Source organism: Leptonotus elevatus, chromosome 20 (genome assembly GCF_054856555.1).
Source record: "Leptonotus elevatus isolate MCC_2025b chromosome 20, RoL_Lele_1.0, whole genome shotgun sequence".
Taxonomy (NCBI): Eukaryota; Metazoa; Chordata; class Actinopteri; order Syngnathiformes; family Syngnathidae; genus Leptonotus; species Leptonotus elevatus.
The window spans coordinates 8,869,150-8,880,890 of record NC_141258.1 but is presented as its reverse complement, the minus strand read 5'-3'; the positions used below and the strand labels follow the sequence as shown (position 1 = coordinate 8,880,890).

Below are 11,741 nucleotides of genomic sequence, written 5' to 3'. Positions count from 1 at the left end.
TCGAGTCGGTTTGAGGATTAAAACAAGTTTTCAAAAAAATGACATCTCTTTTACAAAGTAGATAAACCACTGCATTTTAAATGGTCAATTTTACAAATGATCTAAAATTGTCAAAAGGTTTTCCAAACAACTCAAGTGTGTAAACCTGCAATGCAGAAGAAGTCAAGAAAACAGAAGAATCTCATTGCACCTGCATGTCCGAGATTGTGCATTTGGCCACTCGTGATAAGAACACATCCAATTTTCCAAAGCTTGCACATGCACAATTCCAATCCAATCTCCTCAAGCCGTCAAGAAACAGACATGACGCCCTTGACTTCTGTTACTGTGTCTTAATGTTTGCACCCAGTACAGTCAGAATTCCAAACACACACCGACCGACATGCTGCCAAAAGCATGCTCGAGGATGATAATCTAAGGGCCTCGCTTCGAGTACTTTTCCCAAAGTGGCCCGGAGTCTGGCGGGCTTATCTATTAGCACTGATGCATAGGTATGCGTGCCAAAGGAGATTAAAAGCTCCAAAATAAAACTGACAGGGACCACCACACCAACAGAGGCAAACTGAAGATAGCCAACTGAACCCAATTGCTTCAATTGTTGTTTCAGTCCAGCTCAGAGCAAGAACCCTGATTTTGAATTAATCTAAAATAGTAGCCCCCCCTAGATTTCTCTGAAAAGTCAGCTGCTGAAGCAAGTTCCTCATGGCAACATGAAATTTAGTAGGCCTGTCCAACATGAGTAGACAAACAAAAAAAGTCTTAAGAACTCATGCCTAAAAAGATCTGCCATTTTATACAGGGTCAATTTGGCCATATCCAACAGTCTTTCAAAGAGGGACCAGCTTTGGAACAATTGTACTAGACAAAGCAGCACAGTGGAATGGTGATTAGCATGTCTGCCTCACAGTTTGTTCTCGGGTGCAGGTTTCAACTCTCATTCTGAGTGGAATTAGCAAATTCTCCCTGTGCTTGTTTTGGTTTGATCCATCCACATTGCAAAACATGCATACTGGGTTCACTGTAGACTAAATTGGGTTTCCCCTAGTGCTTTAGAAGCCTGGTGGGCTGCCCGGCCAGGCTAAGTGTCTCGCCCCGAATAGTTATCACTGGAAAAAAAAAGGTCCACTTTTGAGATTCTTTCGCACTTTCAGTCTCCAGAACTCCATAAAGATGACAGTTTTTATCAGCTTTTTTGCTAAAAACGAGCTGAATCATTGTTTATCTATATTTGCCCTGTGATTGGCTGGAGATGAGCCCAGGGTGTACCTCGCCTCTTGCAGTCAAAGCAGCCAACTGGGATATAGACTGCAACGAAGACAAGCATTACAGAAAATGGAATGATGGGTGGATGCTAAATGGCAAAAAGGGCATAGCATGGCAGTAAAGTTTGAGGATTCCCCATAAAACACAAAACTTTAATGAGCCAACTTCACAAGTTCAGAGCTTGAACAAATGTCAGGTACAAACGTATTTAAATCAACTTTGGACCAGGCCATCCATCTCCGCTCGGCAGGACTTGATGGCCCTCGAAGGCCATTCTTCCGTCGTTAAAAAGCAGTTTTGCTGGGCTGGTCGTTAAAAAAATAAAAATAAATAAAAAAGAGGTGAGCGTTCTCTCCCACGCAGGGTCACTTTCAACTACCAGGCATATCCGCGCCAAAATAAAACATCTCCTAGGTGCTTGGTTAAGTGAGCAAGAGAGCGGGAAGGGAAGGAATCAGGCAATGTCAGGACTCTTAATCCTGAGCACACGCGATTACCCGGCTCCTGTAAATGTCAGCCACTCGGATGCGCCCTCATGAATGATGGATATCCGCCTTGTTTGTTTTTGCCATCATCTCAACACGCGGTTATTGAATGAGCACCACTGATTGTTTAGAGTCTATTTAGAGAGGTAATATTCCCCCATTGTATGTGGCCTTGAATCCTAAACGGAACGGCCAAGGTTGAGTTCAGCCCCTTTTCTGACATTGCACACTCCTGGTCTGAAGCACAAGGAATGATAAGACCCTGGCATCTGGCAAGGAACTGAGGAACGGTTTTAAGTATTGCCTTCTCAGATCCACCTGATGGAAATTATGTCATGACATGCCAAATTGTTAGAGGCGCACCTTTTATGGGTTGTTTCGGGGATTTTTTTATTTCAAGATTTGTTTAGTACTTGGTTCCGCGTGGACTCTGACCACTGCCTACTAAAGGTTCCACAACTTAAGATGAGCAAATTGAACACTGCCATTATGCACCAATCAGTTCTAACCAAAACTCGAATACTATAAACCCCGAACCCATGATGCCAAGCCTAACCCGAAGTGTTGAAAAATAAATTTCTCGCAACATTAAAAGATGTGGCTCACTGTCAAAATGTCATGGAATTAAACAGTTTTAGGTGCTCCTGCAAAGAGAAAATAAAAGATCTGTGAGGGCATAAACAGCAAAGCAAAGACACGATCTGAGATGTTTTCACATTTTCAAAGGTCAGCCTGCCTGTGTGAAATGCACCTGCAAATCAGGTGACGGATGCCACCTATCATTGTATAACGGCAGAGGCACAGTAGGGGTACATGTGTGTCCTTGAGGAGACGCAATCTAAATTGAGCATGTCGATTTCACATGCACTCACACTTGAGTCATAAATGGGCTCCGGGGTAAATGTCTGCACCTGGCAGGACCGGAAAGGAATGCTCCAAAGCTATAAATCTATTTACTTTTTGCCCTCCTGCTGCTTACCTTGACCAAGCACGGAGTGGGTGACGAAGAGGAGAAATAAAATCCACGTGGCGCGCCACATCGATGAGCTCCAGGGGCCAGCCGACATGGTCCCAAAAGACGGCCGCGCTGAGTACAACAAGTGCTGAGTGAGCGTGCGCGGAGTCCCCGCTGGATGCTGATGGTGCTGGATGTCCTGGAAACCGAGCTGTTGATGAGCGTTCGCTGGTAGCGGTCCAACAGTGTCCGGGAGCTTGGTTATCTCAGCGTGTGCAGTTCCCCAAAATGTTTCAAATTAATCAGACGATTCCAGCTTGAGTCCGCGTGAGGTCCATTTCCACCGGGGGAACAGCGTGTGCGTCGCTCCCAACTTGTACCGTCGTTCGTGGGGTCACCACCGGCAGCGGCAGCCCGCAGACAGAGCCTCGGGACCCGGCTGGAGAGCCGCGCGCATCCCCCGGACAAAACTTCCAAGCTCTCCCACGGCGCGCTGTCACGCTCGGCAAAAGCACTTAGACGCAAGCGGAGAGTCAGTTCGAAGGGAGAAGAGGAGGGAGAAGAGGGTGAGGAGGACACGGACACAAGGGTCCTCTCGGAGCGTGCCAGGGGAGGAGGAGACGGAGGAGAGCCCGGCTGGCTGTGTGGCTGCGCGGCTGCGTGCGTGCGTGTGCGTCGGCCGAGTACGAGCCAGGCTTCTTTATGAGCACACAGATGGTGAGTGCTGCAACGCGGGGCATGCTGACACTTAGAGGCCGAGAGTGGAAACACATTCTGCACAATCCGGCATCTTTTCAGTGGAGATATCATGGAGAAGAGACTTTTAAAAGATTGTTCTCTGGAGTGTCTCCTCATTCATCAAGTGTGAAATGAAATGAAAATGACATCTTTAGCATCTCTCTGAAAATGTGTTGGTGAGAGCGTTTCTGCACATCCACCCTGCTGCTATGAAACAGATAATTAGCATAATACCACCCCTACCAATAATTTGGAAGCTAGGTGACGCATATGGAACTTTGGGAATAATGGCCAAAAAAACAGCATATTTAGATGTTTTCCTTTTTAAAAAATAAAAGCTTCTGTCTTTGTCAACCGACCCCATAGCACAGCCACATGAACATGACGGGAAATTTCTATGCATGCACTAAACAGCCAGTACTTGCCAGAAATTCCTACAGCGCCTTCAGTGTTGCTCATTTCATCAGTGATGTCTACATAATAAATTCTGTAGAGTCAATTTTACTCTAAACTGCAAAGTCTATTTGGTCCCATTTTAAATAGAGTAAAATTTACACACACAGCGAGTTTAAAAAACCCATTTCATTCAAGGGTTGGGGAACAAACCCACAACTTCAGGTTGGGAGACAGCCGATCTACTCACTCAGTCACGCAGATCCTGCTGTGCATTAGTATATCGCTCGTGTCAGCTGGAATATTCGTAACTCCAAGAGACCAAAAACAATGTTTGCTTTTATCCAAGAGGAGACCAAACAGGAGTGGCATATCTCAGGTGGTAGTGTGGCAGTCTCCCGAGCTGAAGGTCGTGAGTTTGTTCCTCAACCCTTCAGTGACTTTTTTTCCCCAATTCTTTATTCTACTCTATTCCAAGGGTAAATATTACTCTAAAACTGAGTCTATTTGGTCCCACTCTAAATAGAGTCAAATTTACTCTACAGAATTTACTGTGTATTTCTTATAGTAATGTCACTGTTGTGCCATATTTTCGCCACTTGATGACCGTTTTCATTATATGCCACTGTATATGCAATGCAGGTGCATGCAATCAAGGAGGTCGTGAAGCCAGAGCCTCAACAGGAAAATAAAATAAATAATCATTAAATAAAACTCACTTCAACGTTACTTCTCTGGAGTGTTTGTTTTTTATCCAATATTGTCCATTATATCCTGATTGCTGAATTTCCTGCTCAAGTACACGGGCAGGACTTATCATTTCTAAAGCATGTTCTTTTCGCCACTATTTTCTGCTCCTTCCACTCTGTACTACCTGTTCCAAGTAGCTGTCAACAATTGGACATTTGTAGTAACAAGGTGGCTCATGTTTTGTATAGAGCTGTTTTTATACACCACATACCATACAGAATGTAAAGTGACAAGCAGTTAAGCAGAAGGAGGGTCAACATTGGAGCATTAACCTCCGAGGCTACTTGATGCGAGTGTGTTGGCTTTGCCAGATGCTTTGGGAATGACACACTCCCGAACACTCGGTGCGTGTGTGTGTGTGTGTGTAACCTATATCATTAAACACCTCTGGCTGCATTCGCATTTCTCTGCTAATTGGGGCCCGTGACGTCCAAATTGACGTGTGCATAGTGGTGGTCGTTCTTAGGGTTCTCATCTGTTCGCAATTGCTTTATCTGCTTAAATAAAAGTTGGTTATTCTAAAGACATTGGCCGATCAATAGAGGACCACTCATCTGAGTCGGATTGAATAAGACAAAAATATATATAATTAATAAGAAATATTAAATAAAAATGATTTTGAAATGGCAATGACATTATTCAAAAAAAAAATTGTCCTTCTTATTGTTATGCACCTCCTTTGGCATTTGCGTAACAGATCATTTAAAGTGCATTATCTTAAAAAGTGTCCCTTTTACAAAACTTACATATAAACACAATCCTTGACAATTTAACACCATAAAATCAGCTGTTCCATATGTCTGTTGTTGAATTCCACATTCCCTTCAGCTAACGTATGGTCTGTTCCCACATAGAGTTGTAAAGGAAACTTTGGTACATGCTTCCAAGCCGCAAAACATTTGCATTTGGGAAGCACATACTTCGGTTGAAAAGTTTTTAACAAGCTGATAAATCACTGCTTTTTGCACCATACAAACAGCATCATGACTTTGGTAATGATCAGCGCAATTGACTCTGTGATCAGCTTCCCCAGAGCTTGTTTCTTGAAAATGATTTAGCTCATCTTGTTGCCTTTTTGAAAAATATTTGCTCTCGAGGTCAGCAGCCATGTTGTTAGTGTAAGCATTACAACTCTGCAGGGATGTGTTTTGAGCAACAAAAGCTGATTATAACAAGAATTGCTCCAACAAATGAACATGAATTAACTGATAACGTTGTTTAATTGCCCATCCTTAGTAACAATAGAAATCCATATAAATCTACATCTATGACTGCTACAGTCAGTCAGTAACTGTATATCACTTTAAAAACATGACTTTTGGCAGATGGCAATGTGCTGTTATAAACTGGTGGATTCAAAAGCAGCGAGAGGAAACAGCATGTGAGAGACAGATGGCCTCAATAGTCAAATAGAAGAAATAAATAAATGGAAAAAGCCAAATAAATATGCAGAGCGGCACCGTCAAGCCTGTTTGTAGAGGACTTAAAGGGACACTGAAAAATACGAACATTTTTTTTTTTTTTAGACTACGGTGAAAGTCGTCATTCAAAAATGAAGTCGCAACTTTTGCCCACTGCCTGGAATTTGAAACGTCATCCATTATATCACATGACCGCTGAAAGGAACAAGTTCAATATGCGCATTATACATAAGTAGTTCTCTAGCTATATGACTGGTGTTGAAATCATTCAAAGTCACTGCATTTCTTGCTCCTACTGTGTTGAATACAATTCAGAATCACTAGGTTCGCTTGAAAAACAGTAGGGCAAAAATTACCCAAATTGAGTCAAGAATGGACCCAACTTTTTGAGTTGTTTGAACCAAAAAGTTGGGTCAAACCTAATGAATAACACACAAAGCAACCCAATTTTTTGCATTGTTTTGTGGGTTAATAATTTGGCCCAACTTTTGGGGTTAATTGAACAACCCGATTGAATTGGGTCAAAAATCAACCAACCCAACTTTTTGAGTAATCTAAGTTAAATAACTAGAGAATTAAATAACTAAATATAAGTTTCGTCAAATTAAATTAATAATCTCTAAATCAACCATTTTTTAGGGGTTTGTTTTGTGGGTTATTAATTTTACCCAAATTTTTGGGTGAACTTAAATTAACAACCCACAAAACAACCCATTTGATTGGGTTGCTTTATGGGTTATTTATCTGAACCAACTTTTTGGATACATTGAAAAACCTCCAAATGTGGGTCAAATTAAATGAATAACCAACAAATACACATTGTTTTTGGATTGTTCAGTGGGTTATTCTTTTGACCCAACTTTTTTGGTTACTTGAAAAACCAGATTGAATTGGGTCAAAAATCAACAGACCCAACTTTGAGTTATTTAACTAAAAAAAGGTGGGTCAAATGAAATGAATAACCTGCAAAACAACCTAATTTCGTGCTTTGAATAACTCACAAAACAACACCAAAAATTGTTTTGCTAATTTGTGTTGTAAATTTGATCCAACTTTTAAGTTAAAATTCAATGAATTACCCACAAAACAACCCATAAAATGATGTTGCTTTGTGGGTTATTCATTTGACACAACTTTTTGGGTAAATTTAATAACCCAAAAAGTTGGGCTAGTCTCTTTTTGACCCAACTGTCTTTAGAGTGTTTCTTGCATCTGCCAGTATTGAATAACATTCAACATAAATAAGTTGCTCGCACTGTATGTAGGTTATATCTTAAAGAGAAATCAATATGATTCTTGTTCAACCATAACAATAACCTTTAAAAAAGGAAGAAGAAGCTCGGTTAAACCTGAAAGAGTGCTGTCGGGCCGCAAATTTGGCCTTGCGCATCCTCACACATCTTTTGCCAGATAGTCTTCAAAATCAATAGGGTTCTTGCTAACAACATAGCAATTGAAGAAGATTAGTCAACTTGTTCAGACAAAAGAGCACAAACAAGGAACACGATGATCTGACTTTACAGTTATGGCTGCGGTGTAGATCAATCCCATCTGTATTCTCGACTAAAGTATACCAAAAGTATTGCAGCGTTTCTTTTTCAGGGGAGTCGAGTGAGTGACAAGATGTCGGCATGTCATGAAAATCCCCTTTGATGAGGAATTACTGCACATGTCAAATGTGACTTTTTCCTTAACTCCAGAGGGAGAAGTACAGATCAGATGCATGAAATGTGGTATCTTTTGACTAAAACAGCTGCTGCCGTCACGCTTAAAGGAGACATTGTACACCCCCCCCCCCCCACACACACACTATTTTAAATACTTTCCATGTGTCTTAATAGCGTGTCTGTCCCATGCTACCATAAAAAAACATAAGATTCATAAAACATTGACTATTTTTTACAGCATATTTCTTGCCATGAGAAAATTGGCTTTTTTAGGAGCGTTCCTATATTATGCATCTTCTCGCCTCACATCCTGCTGGGTCAATAGTGAGCTTTTCTTTCAATACAATGACAACCAGTGGCTTGGATCAACAACAACACGCAAGCGCCCAAGCCAATGAAAAGCACTTTCATGGCACATGGACACATCCAACCACAAACGCTGCCTACAACCTCACAAAGCCATCAAGTAGTCTAAATGCCGCATTTCAGAAGCTATTGCTGGTCTGGTTCTTCCGCACTGAAACTTCGCTTTATAAACTTTTCGTGACTTTGACAAAGAAAGAAAATTCTATGGAGCTGAGAGTTGGTTTTCCAGTCAGGCGTAACCATTCCAAGCCTCTGTAGATTACAGCGGCTATTTCCAGAAGCGGGCTAGCTAATAATGACGGAAAGTGACAAGGTGATTATAACGGCGCTCCAATAGGAGGCTCAGGTGTAATCCGAGGGAGCGCGCTTTTCTCCCGCCACGTGTCAATTAAAGTAGGATGACGCCAGGGCCGCCGTTTCATCGCCACGCCATTCGGACCGCTGCTAATGAGGGGCTTTGTGGGGATGAAGGCGGACTGGCACACTTACTTACGCGGCAATTAGAGTGACGCGATCACGCCAAGATGAATGCCCGCTCTTCCGCTCGGCCTGGCGCGCTTAAGCGAAAAGTGACGGATGCGCCGCTGCGGCACAGGAAGTGACCGATTTTAAACCTCAAAAGCGTTGAGACTTTAGAGAGCCACCGTATCCATCAACACTATCGGACGTTTTTATGATACCTGCTTTGTCTTCCGTTTTTATGGCGATCAGCACAAAGCCGTTTTGGATCCGGTGACTCAAAAGACAGAAACAAACATTTCAGCTGCCAAATAGTGCTCAGAGGAAAGTGGGGAACTGACGCAGACGGGAAAATGTGTTGATAGGAGACCCAAAAAACATAATATGATCCTGGTGTCGCAGCATGTGGCTTATCATTACGCTTTATTCTGAGTAACTGTAAAAATCACAGGAAGGCTCGTGTTTAAGATGTAATTCTGAAAACAGCCACTTTTAGTCATCACATACTATATATTTATAAGGAAAAAATTGTCAGTTAAGTGTCAAGTCAGTGCAATAAATGTTTCTGTAGCAATAATAAATGCTTTGCCTCTTCTGCTTCGATATTAGAGCATTCAAAATGTCTCCATTTTATCTTAATAGCACCCATTGGTACAAACACAAAGACAGGAAGTCACATGACCATCCTTCACTCTGCCGTTGGTGAAGCGGACATTGAAACACGGATACGCCGCACCACCTCAATTACCTCTCTTTATTGGTAATGACACACTCGCTGTGAATGAATCACCTTTAGACGTAACCGACATTCTTCCGAACAATATCGACAGCACTTTGATTTGTCTCTGCGGCGGAGAAATTACACATTGGGGAGAACACGGTGTCTGTAAATACAAAAGGAAACGGAACAGCGAGTCGGTTTTGACATCATGTATTCATCAGCTATTGGCAAGCGTGTCATGTGAGGTGGTATAAGTTAGTTTCACACACGCTTTTATCACACATTGGACCTTGTTAAATTTTTATACAGTTTTTTAAACAAGCTTTTTATTTACGCGTCCTTGCGGGAGTTTTTTAAAGTAATAGTGTGTACTGTGGGAAGCTTCACCTTGTGAACCGTGCTAGTTAAAAACTAATTCTGCTCTCATTTAACCCATAATAAATGATATCCGCTGAAATGTGTTTGAATGGGCAAACTGTGTCCTCGAGTCCATTACAAAGTAATGAGTGTTTGCGTGTGTATGTTTAGTTTTCTAGAGGCCAGGATAAAACGCCAACGCATATGCAGAGTTCATTTTAACCCCTTCGGACCGGCATTTTTTCTGCTGGGCTATTTTATTTATTGATTTTATTGATTTTGACTCTTTTCCCACATAAGAACAATATGGGGTTGTCTTATGTTCTTATTTGTTATGGTGCGGTGATTCTTAACCATTGGGCCACGGCCATCTAGTGGGCCGCAAAGTAGTTTCAGTTTTGTAACTCTGGGCCGCGACGGCCACAGCTTTCAATTGAGGCTTTTTACACAGCCGAACACTGCCTTGTTTAAAATAAAAATAAAAATAAAACGCGCACAAAAACTGAGAAGTTGTTTCCGGCTTTTTGGGCATCTTATTGGGTGTCAGTGTTTACACATAAATAATAGTAATTGATGACCACATTGTATCATGTTATTTGATAATGATTTAATTTTGTTATTAAATACAAACAATAAGTCAACATAAATCATGATTTCTGAATGGGCTCCCGGGCCACTTTTTACAGGAAAAGGTTCAGAACACCTGTTATAGTGTACGCAAGGATAATATGGCTGTAACCTCAACATCAACATCATGCAAATCAACTTGCGGTTGTGATTGGTTAGCTAGGATCCAATCATGAACCAGAAGTGTTGACATCATCCAAATTATGCAATTTTATTGGTTTAGACACACAAATATGCCATGTCCACTGCAATCATCTATGGGTCTGAAGGGGTTAAATTATGGTAGCTCATACAAGGCACCGTCGTCTTATGATCTTATTTCTGGGTTCTGGTTTTAAATATTCCATTTCAAATCGCTACTGCCACCTGTTGATGAAAAATTTAACTGCACATAACCTTCTTCACATACACAAAGCACACGACGTCACATCCGCAGACACGGGAAATTCTAACCCGAATCCAGTCGGAAAACTATTGGCCAGACGCTTGCAGGAGTACCCATTGTGAACAACTAAGGTATTAATCTACTAATGAGAAGACGTTTCAGTCATAAATGGTCAACAAATAAAAAGGGTACTGTAAATATATTTTTGGGAAAAAAGTTCCATATTGCATCTTTAGGGTTAGGGATTAAGGGTATGCATAGGATAACCTAAACTATGCTTCTATTTCAAACCCTAAACGTTAGCATTACATATACAGTAATTTCGTTTTAGGGTTTAATGTGTTTAAAATAGCAAACAGAATGAAAACAAAATAGTGTTTTTTGAGTGTGCATGTTTTTTGTTTGCGTATGCATTTGGCGGGCACATCAGAGAGAATCAGCTTTCCGTCTCCAGTCCTCCACTAATGGGAATGCTCGGCTAAATCCCAACGCTACTGATAGGAAACCGACGGCTCTTCCATCAGCCGGAATGCCCACTAACTCTCACAAATTGATCTTTCTCTTCCCCCCCCTCCTCCCTTTCACTTACTGGAACGAATCCTACCGGGCGTGGTGACAATTATCAGTCTGATCGTGAGGATGAGGAGGATGAAAAGGAAGAGGAGAGAAGGAGGTGCGACTCTCGAGGTTCACCGGAGTCAAGTTTAATGACTCCTCATGCATATGCCGCCATTGGAGACGCTTTCCAAAAGGCGCCATCTGCTCAGCGGTTTAATTAAACAGTAGCCTGTGGAAAGTTGGACGGCGAATTTACAAGTTTGTCAAGTTATTAATGAGCCTGACATTTATTCAACAACAACCACACGAAGGAGGAGAGGCGATGGCAAAAAAAGAAGCTGCCAGAACCTCTAAAACACAGCTAGCAAAATATGGATGGAATGTGGAGATGATGATGATGTTGGGTATATCATGTTTAAAAACGTTAAACAAAACCCAACCACTGTCTTGAAACTTTAAATAAAAAATTTAATTAAAGCCAAAAGAATATGGCCCAAATAGGATGTTATGGTGACGCATGCAAAAAAACGCTGCAAAGACGCGTCTGTTTGAATTAAGTTGGCGTTTCACCGTGTGAGTTTGTACCGGTCGGTTGC

The 11,741-nt window shown here is 41.7% G+C and overlaps 1 protein-coding gene across 11 annotated transcripts in view; it reads right to left on the bottom strand.

Moving 5' to 3' along the window:
- Nucleotides 1-11,741, bottom strand: part of sdk2b (sidekick cell adhesion molecule 2b) — a 310,938-nt gene that overhangs the window by 203,824 nt on the left and 95,373 nt on the right. For 5 of the 11 annotated variants that reach the window (XM_086064320.1, XM_086064323.1, XM_086064322.1 and 2 more), the window contains exon 1: nt 2,728-3,371. The exons of the other annotated variants lie outside the window; for them this stretch is intronic. In XM_086064320.1, the coding sequence (XP_085920446.1) occupies nt 2,728-2,815 (88 nt within the window). In that variant the 5' untranslated portion in view covers nt 2,816-3,371. Of the gene's footprint in view, nt 1-2,727; nt 3,372-11,741 lie in introns of those variants that run through there. 11 annotated transcript variants of the gene reach the window in all.